General features: G+C 40.2%; 1 protein-coding gene across 5 annotated transcripts in view; it reads left to right on the top strand.

Annotated features, from left to right (window-relative positions):
* The first annotated feature begins 927 nt into the window (after positions 1 to 927).
* Positions 928 to 15,000, top strand: part of LOC123513507 (transmembrane protein 184B-like) — a 54,146-nt gene continuing 40,073 nt past the window's right edge. For 3 of the 5 annotated variants that reach the window (XR_006677388.1, XM_045270706.1, XM_045270708.1), the window contains exons 1-2: positions 4,400 to 4,601; positions 10,962 to 11,197. Coding sequence is in view for 4 of the 5 variants with exons in the window: in XM_045270706.1 (XP_045126641.1) it covers positions 10,976 to 11,197 (222 nt within the window). In the remaining variant the exon portion in view is untranslated. Of the gene's footprint in view, positions 952 to 4,399; positions 4,602 to 10,961; positions 11,198 to 15,000 lie in introns of those variants that run through there. The other 2 variants (XM_045270707.1, XM_045270709.1) reach the window with 2 other exon arrangements.

Raw genomic sequence — 15,000 nt, 5'->3', positions numbered from 1 at the left:
GACAACACACACACACACACACACACACACACACACACACACAGTTTTAATTATAGTATTTCTTCTCTGATTTCTTCCAGTTATCTCTCTCCTTTATCTCTTACACTATTCCCTCTTCCTCCTTCTCCTACTTTTCCTCCTCTTCTTCTTCTTCTTCTTCTTCTTCTTCTTCTTCTTCTTCTTCTTCTTCTTCTTCTTCTTCTTCCTCCTCCTCCTCCTCCTCCTCCTCCTCCTCCTCCTCCTCCTCCTCCTCCTCCTCCTCCTCCTCCTCCTCGCTCTCTTTCCTTCTCTATACTGATTTAACAAGTATATCTGCTAGTACTCTCACAACTCCCAAGCGCTTCTCCCTCTTCCTTCTACCAAACTATTTGATACACAAGTACGTAGATACATTGACAGTTACGATGATTATGGCTTATCATTTAATTTGACATGTCTATACATTTCATATTTCATTTTCTATAATTGTTGTTGCCGAACGAGTGCATTGTGTATTTTGTCCCGCCTCGGTTGCGCGTGCGAGGCGGGAGAGATGCCAGACACGAGCAGCCGAGGCACTTTGAATTTTGAAGAAGTAATAGTGTCTGGAGGGCGGCCGTGTGTTCCTGGTGCCTTACTTAACGTGAATTTACTCTAACCAGGCTTACATTTTATCATATTTCATTTTGTATTAGTGTGGTTTAATGTTATTGGAAGTGGAACGAGTGTATTTTGAGTCGTGTTCCGCCATGGCCAACACACACAGTCAAGGAGAGAGAGGTGCCAGCGGCCGATAGCCAATAGTTTCAGACAAGGAGTGATAGTGCTTGGATGGTGACCGTGTGCCTTATTTGATATGGATTTACGCTGACACGGGCCGTGGGTGCCTTTGTGTGTAGTGGTGAAAGCTTGGTGTCTGGCAGGAAGGGCCGGGAGCTGCTTAGAAATTACATCTACAACACCGTAGTATTGGTAAGTGACCCACCCACCCACCACTCGTCCAGCTACGGGATCATTGCACTATGTCTCGTTGTAATAGGCGGTCTTTGATGGTGTTGCTGCTCTTTATATGATAATTCCGTGTCACTCACAACAAGAGCAACGAACAGTATGGTGAAGTGTTGATAGTGTTTGTGTGTGTAGAAGGCCTCCACCATTCTGCCTCACTTAAACCTTTATCACACCAAAACCTGCCAAGCACAGTCATATCTGAAAAACTGATAGCAAAGCACAGTCATGTGGCTCCATTTAGTGACACCAGTGGCTCAAAAACATTGCAAAGTATGCCAGATATTAGCTAAACACAGCAGGCAGGCGGCAGCTGAGCCAGCCCCGCCCACTCGATGACGTCACACTGTGCCGGGCTGGTGGCGGTTGATGATTTACGTACGTAACGGAACTCATTTCAAAATTGAGTTATAGAAAAAATGAAGCTAGATCCAAATACTTGATATTTTATGACTTGATGTATACTTAAACAAATATCCACAATATTAAAACATCCCCAGCCTAACTAGTATTAAAGATTTTTTTAAAATTAAGTATCATAAAAGTATCAAAACATTTCACCGTTAATAACAATGAAACGTCCAGTCCTTTTGACTTCACAGGGATATGGAAAAATATTAGACAATATGAACTATCTTTTCAGGCATCCAACAGTTAGCTAAAACCAGAAACAAACTCACAGAAAAAATAAATGTAGGAAAATAAGTATTAAAACCTTAACACATTATAAACCACTATAAAGTCTAGCCATGTTGACTTGACGAGTATGCTGACACACTTTAAAGAATCTGAACTGTCTTTCAAAATAATCTAGAAGGAGCTATACCATCAATACCAGATGTAAACAAATGAAAACAAAAACTATAAAACCAACATTTAATACGACTAAACACTATTTTAAAACCCACATATTTGACTCAGTGGCAGTGTAACACAATTAAAAGAGCATAAGTGATTCTGTGGAATGGTAAGACTCGGTTATAGCTTGAAATAAGAAATCTCCAAATGCTGAGATGGAAATTTTAGCCCAAAAGCTGTTCCTGATCTAGGCCATAAACGAGTACTAAACGCCACATATTTCCTGAAGAGAAGCGCGGAAAACACTTCAAAAGAAACGAAACATGTATAGAAACCCAATAATCGTAGTGAAAAGACCAACTAATAGAGTTAAGGAACAAGCTGGCTAGAAAAGATTGCAGGGCGTCTGAGGCGGAGAAGACAGGCCCGTATTTTGGTCAAAACGAGACAATAGCGGATATAAGTGAAAACAGTGAAGTGCTTTTATTTCAATAACGTCAAAATGGGTCAACTTTCTCCTGTAGTAATGAAATAACTGTGAAAAGTGTTTGTGTATGAGTGACGCTATGAATCCGATACCCTCCTGCCCTCCAGTGTGTGTCCTCGTTAATATCACTCACTAGCATTCGTCCCAGGTGTAACGAGTACACTAATGGGCTGACGGGTGCATGTTTAAGCGGTAGTAGGTGGATAAGTGTGTGTGTGTGTGTGTGTGTGTGTGTGTGTGTGTGTGTGTGTGTATGAAGTGAGGGGGTGGGGATGGGTCTGGCCTGTCACTGCTTGTTTCTATTGTTTTGTTGTTGCTGCTACTGTTGTTATCCGTTTTGCGTTAATTGGAGTGTAGTTAGGGGAAGGACAAACAAGAAAACAGGAGAAATGTGGGAGTAGAAGGAGGAGGCAGTGGCGGCGCCGGCGTGAAAAGTGACGGAAGACAATATTTACTTTAGTTTACCCATTCAAACCTTGGTTTTCTATGTAATTACGATTTCGCATAACATGGGCAATATTTAGTTTAGTTGCCCTTTCAATTCTGCTATATGCGACAATTAACAGTATTGTAAGTAACGTATGGAATTTTTAAGTGTTTACAAGATGTGTACAAGTGTGATGAAGGTTTAGTAAATGTGGAGTGTGTGTAGGTATGTCAATTTGGAACTTTTTCAAGTGTGTGTGTGTGTGTGTGTGTGTGTGTGTGTGTGTGTGTGTGTGTGTGTGTGTGTGTGTGTAATTCACCACGGTCGTCTGCTGGTCACCCAGCCAGTCTTCCCCATTACGGAGCGAGCTCAGAGCTAGTAGACCGATCTCCGGGTAGGACTGAGACCACAACACACTCCACACACCGGGAAAGCGAGGCCACAATCCCTCGAGTTACATCCCGTACCTACTTGCTGCTAGGTGAACAGGGGCCACACATTAAGAGGCTCACCCATTTTCCTCGTCGCATCCATGACTCGAACCCGGGCCTTCTCGGTTGTGAGCCGAGTGTGCTAACCACTACACTTCCTGTGTGTGTGTGTGTGTGTGTGTGTGTGTGTGTGTGTGTGTGCAATCTGTCACTACTGCCACTAGAACCACCACCATTACTATTACTAATACTACTTTTTATTATTTCTTTCCACAAATCAAAATATTTACATCCAGCTTCATCCTCGTGTCTTGCTATCAGGGCAGGATCCGCCTCGCTGTCCTCAGTGTTAGGTGTGAATCCGTTACCTGGGTAGTCGTTCACCTTGCTGCCCATTATATAATATGGCACGGGTGGGTGGTGGGTCCCGCTACCATATTGTACTGATATCATGTTTGCAGTGGACCTACGATCATATGACTTGTGTGTAGAACCATTTTATTCTAAATTATGATAAAATACACACATATTAAATGCACTCCGTGTTGGTTTTTCGTTTATAAGTGGTTTGCCTTTATTTAACTCATCTCGGGAGAACGTCGGATGTTTATAACGAGCTCCTGTCAACTTCCGTGTGTATATCCGTGTGATCCTCCTTATAACAACAGAACCTATACCACGCGTAATGTTCTATAAATATTTATTTTTAAGGTAATTTATAGTTATTTGAATGGAACAGTATAGTGCAGTCTATTAATGATCGTAAGATTTTGTTTATATAAACTCTCTCTTGCTGACGATGCATGAAACTTTTCAGTACCTGCACCATATTTGTGTGTCATTTTAGGTGGAGTATCCAGCACTTTAATTGTAACTTTGTTTATAATTCCAATAGATCTCATCTAAGCATAATATTTTAAATCGAGTGTTTATACTAATAATGCTTATATCCATTGTTGGATATAATCCCATCATCCTCCTTAATTAAGCATACAAAACAACAACTGCAAGATGTCCCAAAATTAAAGAATATATCAAACATCTTGTATTTTTCCTCAATCAATAGGGGTGTCCAAAAGATAAGAAAGAACAGTTGACAGTACATTATGGGTTTACTAAGCATGTATCTAGCAGGAATAATGAGTTACAAACATAGTGGAATTTGAAGCTCTTATACATATATCCATTTGTTGTCATAGAGTTTTCTCCAGCATGCAGGAATAATGCGTCGAATGAAGTCGGCAGAGTGTCGGGGCCAGGCGGGGAGGTGCCAGCACGCATGCGCGAGGCAGTGCTGAAAACATCGCCATTGAGAGGTGTACGTGTTGTTGTGTGGCGCGAGTTTGACCCAATATTACCCTTGTGTCGCGAGTTACCGAGGATCTTACAGTGCGTTCGTGCGTTGTGATGTGCTATGTGCCACTCCCACACCTGCACCCCTCAGTATAGTGTGCGAGGATAGCGAAATAAGGTGTGTTTTGGTGACCTCCCTTCCCACTCCCCCTCGCTCCCTCTCTCTCTTTCCATCTGTTATCTTGAACCTTTGCGTCTTTGGCTCACCGTTTGTTCCTTTTCCCCTTATTTGTGTTTCCTCTCCTTTCCTCATCGCTATGCCTGTTTTATCACCATTATCTGTTTCCCCCTTTTCATTCTTTCCTCCTTTCCATCTGTTATATCCGGGAATTGTCAATTTTTCCGCATTTCATCACCGCTCTACCTCAAACCACTCAGAGCCTGCCAGGTACCCAGTGACTACCCACTATCCACCTATTCCATCCACCAGTCTACCAGTCTTGCCGCCTCCACACACCAGCAGTGGCCTGGATAGACACACGGAACAGATGGAGTTGTCAGTCATTGCCACCTTTAATTCATCCTGGTTGCCTTATTTAGTTTTTTGTCCTTCATTCAGTGTGCGTGTCCTTTACTAACGGTGTATGTATATATGTGTGCTTCTGGGTGTCATGTGTACGTCTGTGTGTGTATGTTAACTAATATTTGGGCATTTGTATAGTTTAGGACTTTTGGCTTGTTGTTTCTTTGTTATTAGGATTGGTTGTGTCAGTCTGAGCTTGGAGCCTCTACCCTTGGATACCCTAAGAGTCGCTGCTGCCTTGCCAGGGTGTGTGTTCTTGGTGTAGGCTGTGTGGTATGATGTGTTTTAGCTCTGTGCTGTGTTGGGAAGGGACACACACCAACCTCCTGGGAACCCACACCACAGGCTTGAAGTCAGTGTCACGCTTAAGGGGAGTGGCTGGCCCACCCTAGATGTCACTTTTTGGCGACACTCTTGGTCTTCACAGTTGTCAGTTTTATTGTTGTGTGCTGTTAATGATTAAGCCAGGGCACATGTTCTTGATACACACTGTCCTAGATGTGTCTTTATTTAATAGAAAGCAGCTAATTTTGTGTGTGTGTGTGTATATATATATATATATATATATATATATATATATATATATATATATATATATGCAGCCACACCACAAGCTAAAGGCTGAGCAGCACACAGTGTTTGGTGGCTCCAGGAGGCTCGGCCAGTCCTTCCTCTGAAGTGGATGGTCCCTCTCGCCCTAGGGACAGTGCTGCTGTGGTCTGCTGCTCCTGTTTGTCCTGGCTGGGCAGACAGTTCAGGGTTCTTAAGGAAACTGGTTCTTTTGTACCAGCTATGAAATACACTATGCATCCCCAAGCTAGGAGGTTAGGTCAGCTTGGAAATGATGAAATGACTAAGGAACTATTCATAGGTAAAAATTCAGCAGGTCATGAAGGAAAATATCCGACATCCTGGCTCATTATTCAGTGTGTGGCCTTGCATCCCTGAATACCAGACAGATAATTTCCTTGAACATGTGCTCAGATCCCGTCGCATTGTTAAGACACTGCCATGCTTCCTGCCATTATATGAGGGAAGCACGGGAGGAGAAACATAGGGAAGGTATTTATTTGTTATTTTTAAAGAGGGTAAACAGGCCAAAGGCAACAAAAAGGCCCACTTGATGCCAATTCCCGTGAAGGGTTGAGAGTTAACCAAAAGAATGGGATAAATGTCTTCAAACCTCCCTCTTAAATGAGTTCAGGTCACAGGAAGATGGAAATACAGAAGCAGGCAGGGAAGTCCAGAGTTTACCATAGAAGGAGATGAATTGCAAGAGTAACTAGCACAAATAGAGATGGTTTTGCCAGTTATAGCCAAAGAAAAGTGAGAACAATGTCATTAAAACAGAATTCTCCCATCAGTCCTGAAACATTTCTGAAGTATTCATATTGCCACACTGATTGTGACTGATAGTGGCAGGTAAAGGTGACCCTAATCCACTTATCACCTGGCATAACCCAGCAAGAATACCATGACTAGAATACACAAACCAGCAACTGTGTAATCTCAATTGTTTATATTTAACCCCCTTCAGTCATGGATGTATTTTTTACCTTGAGTTTTTGCTACGATTAGATGGTTTTATCTACATTGGGAAACGTATATGGAGGTCAGAAGATTAATGACCCGCGTCTTCAGTATTTCAACCTCCACATAAGTTTCTGAAGCTGTATAAACTCACCAAATAGTAAACAGAATGAATATGAAAACATGTCATGGTACTGAAAAGGTTACAGGCAGAAGAAACACCAACTTAACAGAACACTAACATTACCTTCAGTCTCTTCACTTTACTAACCTTACTGCTGTGTCATGTTAGAGGTGGTGTGAGGGAGAGATAAGACCACACCATAGTAAAGTCCATCAAATGAATTACGATTGATAACACCAGGTAAACGATCGTTCTAACCCACTCATCACCTTACCTAACCTAACTAAACTACCTTAATCAAAAATACACAAACTATCGACTATGTAATCTCGGGTTTTTTTAAAGGACAAAGCAACTAACAATTCTCTATTTTGACTTTATTTTTATCTTTTATTTATTTTTATTTTTGTCTCCTAATAAACAACACACATTACATCAGTTCCCCTTATCTTACTAACCTTACTGGTGTGTCATGGTAGTGGTGGTGTGAGAGGGAGGGGGGTGATAAAGGCCACATCTCCATAGCTGATTGCTGACAATGTTTCCTGAATAGTTTTGTCTTGGGGTGGATAATGGTGATGGTTGTAATAGTGGTGGTAGCAATGATAATGGTGGTGCTTCAGTAATAATGGTGATGATAGCGATGGTAATAATGATGGTGTTTCAGAAGTAATGGTTATAATGGTGGTGATAGCATAATAATGGTGATGATGGTGATGGTAATAATGGTGGTGTTTCAGTAATAATGGTGATGATAGCAATGGTAATAATGTTGGTAATAGCAATGATAAAAGTAGTGTTTAAGTGATAATGGTGATGATAGCAGTGGTAATAATGGTAGTGATAGCAACAATATTATAGTCTTCTTCATAATATCTGGATTTAAAACACCTTGTAGCTTATTGATAACTTAATCTGATGTGAATAATACTTGTTTTCTGTTGACCACCGCACTTATTACAAGGACAGCTCAGGGTTTGCCTCAAGATTCAAACCTTAGGAGTCACTTTAGAGTAGAAGGACTGTAATGGTGCTTCAGTAAATAATGGTGATAGCAATGGTTTTAATGGTGCTTCAGTAAATAATGGTGATAGCAATGGTTTTAATGGTGCTTCAGTAGATAATGGTGATAGCAATGGTTTTAATGGTGCTTCAGTAAATAATAGTGATAGCGATGGTTTTAATGGTGCTTCAGTAAATAATGGTGATAGTAATGGTTTTAATGGTGCTTCAGTAAATAATGGTGATAGCAATGGTTTTAATGGTGCTTCAGTAAATAATAGTAATAGCAATGGTTTTAATGGTGCTTCAGTAAATAATGGTTATAACAATGGTTTTAATGGTGATGATAGTGATGGTTTTAATGGTGATGATAGCAATGGTTTTAATGGTGCTTCAGTAGATAATGGTGATAGCAATGGTTTTAATGGTGCTTCAGTAATAATGGTGATGATAGCAATGGTTTTAATGGTGCTTCAGTGATAATGGTGATGAAAGCAATGGTATGAATGGTGTTTTAGTAATAATGGTGATGATAGCAATGGTTTTAATGGTGTTGCAGTAATAATGGTGATGATAGCAATGGTTTTAATGGTGCTTCAGTAGATAATGGTGATAGCAATGGTTTTAATGGTGCTTCAGTAATAATGGTGATGAAAGCAATGGTATGAATGGTGTTTTAGTAATAATGGTGATGATAGCAATGGTTTTAATGGTGTTGCAGTAATAATGGTGATGATAGCAATGGTTTTAATGGTGCTTCAGTAGATAATGGTGATAGCAATGGTTTTAATGGTGCTTCAGTAATAATGGTGATGATAGCGATGGTATTAATGGGGTTTTAGTAATAATGGTGATGATAGCAATGGTTTTAATGGTGTTGCAGTAATAATGGTGATGATAGCAATGGTTTTAATGGTGCTTCAGTAGATAATGGTGATAGCAATGGTTTTAATGGTGCTTCAGTAATAATGGTGATGATAGCGATGGTATTAATGGGGTTTTAGTAATAACGGTGATGATAGCAATGGTTTTAATGGTGCTTCAGTGATAATGGTGGTGATAACAAAAATAGTAATGGTGTTTCAGTGATAATAATAATGATAGTAATAGTAATGGGGGTTTTGATGATGATAATGTGTAGAATGGGTGGTAGAGAAACACATTAACACCTTTAGTACTGTGGCTCATTTTCCTATTCATTCTGCTTACTATTTGGCAATTTTATACAGCTTCAGAAACTTGTGTGGCGGATTAAAATAGTGAAGACTGTGGCCATTAATCTTCTGACCTCCATAGATCTCTCCTAATGTAAATAAAATCGTTTAATGACACCCAAACTCATGGTAAAAATGCGTCCTAGTAATGAAGTTAATGATTGATGGTTTCCTGCCTCAGTTAAAAGTTACAATGATGATATTTGTCATACTGTAAAGGTTAGCTGGAGCAGTGGTGATGTTGATAATGGTGATGATAGTAGTAATGATAGTGGCTTCCATTGTCTGGCCCTGGGAAGTTACAATGATAGGGGTAATGATAACAAAGATAATGGTAATCAGGGAGTTATACAAAGGTTTCACTGTAGTACTCTTGGTGACTGTTTTTCATCATGGATTGTACTGTGGATATTTTTTTTCTTTATGTAATAGGGCAATAAAAAGATGAAAAAAAAAAGGCCCACAGTCGCCAGTTGCAAGAGGGCAAAAAGAAAAAGAAAGGCCCACTCAGTTGCCATTTATAAGAGGGCAAGAAAGAGATGAAGGAAAAAAAAAAAAGGCCCACTTAGTCACTAGTCCTCTTACAGTTTATTTTGCATGCTAATTCTTGTCTTGTTCAAATTGTCACTTTTTCTCATTATTTAGGACAATTTCTCAGTGAATTCATGTTGTTAAAGTGGCTCCCATTTCAAGGAAGTTATACATTTTACTGCATCATTGTACTCAAAGGGTTAAGTATGCAGAATTTTCCCTTATATTTCCAGGACATTTGGGGTTTGCATTGAACTCCAGCAAGTAAAGTTTTGATGAATAAGTAAGCACCTTTGACAGAAGAAACAGAGTGATGGGGGGACATGACGGCAGTGTAAGGAAGTGTTGTACTGTTGCTGTACACACTGAAGCCAAGTGAAGGGCTGAACTGATGTGGCTGGAGGGCTTGTGGTGAAGAGCCCTAAGTGTCTCAAGAGTGTCCCAATAGAGCCTCATTGACACACACACACACACACACACACACACACACACACACACACACACACACACACACACACACACACACACACACACACACACACACGCACACATACACACACACACACAGGTAGGCCGTTTTTTATCTGTTATTGTGGTGAAACACTCGAATTACGTAGACAGTTTTGAAAGACGTGACATTGCTGGGGTTGTGACGAGTGAGAGGTTAGAGTCGTAGTCAGCACAGCACACACACGACTTACTCTTCCTCGGCTGTCTTGCTAATGTGTTTTGTGAAATGTCAAGGTTGCTGGCTGGGCTGGTGGGGGATGGGTTGGGTTGGTGGTGGCCGGGGGGTGTGGTGTTGCTGTGTGTGGTGTCTCTTTAAAATATCACCAGCTTTTTCTCTTGTCATAGGTCATTATTGAGCTTTTCACGGTTATGTAAGTGAAAAGAAAGAAGGAAATATATCAGAAAGAGGAAGAAAAGAGAAAAATATGCGTTTCTCGTCATCGGTAAATTTTTCATATATTTTTCATTGTTAACCTTTTCATTGTTACGTAAAAAAAAAAAAATGAGAAATATAATCTTTCCTCATCCTCATTTGTGTAATTTTTCATCTCTTCACTTCAAATCCACCCTATCATATCATATCTCTACCTCTCTCCACCCAACTCCACTCCATTCCACACCCATCCTAACCCAAAACCCATCTTCACTTCACCTAACCTAACTTAACAAAACCCTTCTCATCACTTCACCACACCATACCACACTATACCACACCACACCCATCCATCCATCCCATCTCACTCCACCACACCACACCACACCACACCAAATCAAACCAAACCAAACCAGATTAAACCACACCACATCACACTCCACCCTGTACCACCACACCACACCACACCACATCACATCATATTATATTACATCACAACCTCCCTACTCTATTCTACCATCCCCACACCACACCTCCACCACACCTAACCTCATCCCTACCCCAAACCATCCCATACCTACTCCACCCATCCACACCCACCTTATCCCATCCACTTATCCTGTCCCACACCACATCCCAAACCACTCACAAACCCCCAAACACCCCCACAGAGGAGCACCACAAGATGAGCACGGGAAGTGGGGATGCAGCCTCCACCCCTGAAGCCACGACCCTCCCCACCACCATGATGGACGCCTCCACCACCAGCCTGCCGCCCCTCACCTCCCCCGGCACCATGAGTCCCACCAACATACCCATCGACGACCTGCCCTTTGTCCAGACCACCGCTGCCCAGGCCATCGCGGGGGCCTTTGTGTGGGCAGCCCTGCTCATCACTTGTCATCAGGTCAGTGTGTGCATCTGTGTGTGGGTGAGAGAGGTTGTGGTTGTTTTGTTTATTTATTTATTTTTTTTTTTTTTTTTTTTTTTGTTGGAAATGCAATGGAAGGTTGCTGTCTAATCTAATCTGACTTAACCTAACCTTGCCTTGCCCTGCCTTTCCTTTTTGGGAGAGAGGAAGCTGGACAAGGGCAACAAAAAAATATAACAAAAAAATGCCCACTTGATTACCAGTTTTACCTTACCTTACCTTACCTTACCTTAACATACCTAACCTAAACTTACCTTACCTAACCTTACCTTACCTTACCTTACCTTACCTTACCTTACCTTACCTTACCTTACCTTACCAAATCTAACCTAACTAAGAAGTTGACTTTTTTCTTTTGTAGAATTGTGTGGAAATGCATTTTCTCTTATATAGAAATATATTGGAATGTCTTGGAAATTCAATATGAAGAAGGAAAACAAAGTCTGTTTAAGAATGGAGAGAGAGAGAGAGAGAGAGAGAGACTTTACTAACTACATCTATACATGAATTATCAATCCTTGTGTAATTAAAGGTAATTTTGTGATGCAAGTAATGTATATAATTACAAGTATAATAGAGAAAACAGTGGTGGTGTGTGTGTGTGTGTGTGTGTGTGTGTGTGTGTGTGTGTGTTATTCTGTCAAGGTTAAAAGAGAAAGACTGTGGTTTCCTTGTCATTGACTCTGAATACTATCAAATTATTAGGTATTCTGTGGCTTCCTTCTTTTAATTACTTAGAGGCAAGACAAATAAAAAGAAAAATAGATACTACTACTACTACTTTTTTTTTTTTTTTTTGTAGTGAAAAGTGAAATCTACAATAGATTCGAAGAGGCATAATATTTTTTTTTGTCTGTGTGTGTGTGTGTGTGCGTGTGTATTTACCTAGTTGTATTACTAGTTTTAGTTTTACAGGGCCTGGGCTTTATACTCATATCTACACTTATCCAATCTTACTTTAAAAGTATGCACACTCGTTGCAGACACTACTTCTTCATTTAAACTGTTCCACGTCTCAATACATCTCTGCGGGAAACTATATTTTTTAACTTCTCTCAGACATCTTCCTTTTCTCAGCTTTTTACTATGCGATCTTGTACTTCGGATGTCATATTCTTCTCTCAGGATCAGTTTCTTATTATCCACTTGGTCCATTCCGTTGATCAATTTATAAACTTGTATCAGGTCTCCTCTCTCCCTTCTTTGTTTCAGGGTTGGTAGATCCATAGCCTTTAGTCTCTCCTCATATGTCATCCCCTTCAAATTCTGGAACCATTTTTGTAGCCATTTTTAGTAGTCTCTCCAGCTTCCTTATGTGTTTCTTTTTATGAGGGGTCCACACTACTCCTGCATATTCCTGGATGTGTGTGTGTGTGTGTGTGTGTGTGTGTGTGTGTGTGTGTGTGTGTGTGTGTGTGTCCTTCTGGTCTGTGGTGAGCCTGTGTTTGGCATTTGTGGTGGTGTTATGGTGTGTGTGGTGGAGGTTTGTGGTGGTGTGGTGTGGGTTGGTGGTGTGGGTGTGTTGCATTGCTTTCCTCTATGTTATGTTGATTGTGGTGTTTTTTTATTGGTATACATTGGTGTTTTCTGTTAATTAATGGAGGAAATTATGACACGTATGCAGAAATTCCTGGGTTTTGTTAATTAATGGAAATAATGACATCCATGCAGAAACATCTTAAAAAAACACACAAGAAAATAAACACAAAAAGGAAAACAAACAAAACAAAAACTAATGAAATGCAAAACAACACAACGAAACACAAAACATAAAAAAAGCAAACGAAAAAAGGAAAAACACAAATAAACACAAAAATAAAAGGCAAACAAAAAAAAAATGAAAAAACACGAACACAAATTAAAAGTAAACAAAAAAATGAAAACACAAATGCAAGAACTGGAAGAAAACTAACAAATCATAAGCAAAACTGAACACACAAACACAAACACCACCATCACCACCACCACCACCACACTGCCAAGGCTTCACTGCACCACACCACACCAGGAACACTCTCAAAATAGACAGACTGACCGGAACTGAATTATGCATGCACAACACTCCTGTGAAGCCTTGTGTTAATTCTTGCATCCCCCCCCTTCTCTCTCTCTCTCTCTCTCTCTCTCTCTCTCTCTCTCTCTCTCTCTCTCTCTCTCTCTCTCTCTCTCTCTCTCTCTCTCTCTCTGTGTGTTTGTTTGTTTGTGTTCCTTCTTTCTTTCTTTCATTCTTTCTTTCTTTCTTTCTCTTTTTCTTCTTTCCTTCATCTTAATCTCTTCCTGAAATGTGTGGCTCTTTTGGTGTGTGTGTGTGTGTGTGTGTGTGTGTGTGTGTGTGTGTGTGTGAGTCTTCGTCTTCCTTCCTCTTAATCTCTTCATGAAGTGTGTGGCTCTTTTGGTGTGTGTGTGTGTGGGTGTGGGTGTGGGTTGGTGTGTGGGTGTCTAGATTAACTTCACAAAAGTCCTTGACAATTTATTAGAACCACTTGGCATATTCTTTACATCTCTACATTTACCATTATTTTTTATTACTACTATTATTATTATTATTATTATTATTATTATTATTATTATTATTATTATTATTATTGTTGTTATTTACTGTGGTGGTGGTGTCAAAAAATGCAAATTGGTTATAGTTTACTCAGTTTTCCTTTGTTGAGAGAGAGAGAGAGAGAGAAGGAAAGAAAAACCTGCCTTGGTGAGATGTGATGCTCTGTGCTCTGTTCGTTGTCCTTGAGAGAGAGAGAGAGAGTACAATTTCCTTCTCACCCTCTAGGCTCCCCATGTGTTCCCAGCGTTGGTGTGTTGCAGTGCAGTTTTTCCTCTTGTTGCCCTGGTATCTCCTTCACTGATGAGAGAAGCAGAGTAATACACACTGGGACACAAGATTTAACACTTCTACACTCCATACACATTAATACAAGCTGTGAGGAAATATGTCTTGCTTCTACACTTTATACACAGAATCAGACACTTTGCTAGACATGTAATACAACACTTCTACACTCCATACACATTAATACAAGCTGGGAAGGAATTTGTCTTGCTTCTACACTTTATACACAGAATCAGACACTTTGCCACTTTGCCAGACCAGTTCCTTTATACACTTAATTAGCGAGACTGATGAGAGGAACAGTAATACAACACTTCAGACTACATACACAATAATACAAGCTGGAAGGGAATATATCACGCTTTTATACTTTATAGTTCATGGATGGGGATGATAGATGGAATTAGGTAGGTTAAACACACAGGGACTGCCTCGTATAGGCCTGACGTCCTCTTGCAGTTTCCCTCTTTTTTTATGTTCTTGTATACAGAATCACACAGTTTGCCAGACAGGTTCCTATACACTTTTCTAGCTAGACTGATGAGAGGAACAGTAATACAACACTTTTACACTCCATACACATTAATTCAAGCTGGAAGAGAATATGTCACATTTCTACACTTTATTATACAGTTATTGAGACAGGTTTCTATTCCTTATACACTTAACAAGGTGGGACACAGTATTTAACACTTGTACACTCCATACACACAATAATACAAGCTGGGAAGGAATATATCTTGCTTCTTCACTTAATACATTTATCGAGACATTTTGCTTTATAGATTCTTATTGTTATTACACTGAATCCCTTCTGTGCAATGATGTGCTTTCATATTCATTCTGCTTACTATTTGGTGACTATACAGCTTCAGATACTTATGTGGGGGTTGAAATAGTGAAGACCCTGGCCATTAACCTTCTGACGTCCGTCCATGCACCC

Source organism: Portunus trituberculatus, chromosome 36, assembly GCF_017591435.1.
Source record: "Portunus trituberculatus isolate SZX2019 chromosome 36, ASM1759143v1, whole genome shotgun sequence".
NCBI lineage: Eukaryota > Metazoa > Arthropoda > Malacostraca > Decapoda > Portunidae > Portunus > Portunus trituberculatus.
This window is presented reverse-complemented; position numbering and strand designations above follow the sequence as displayed.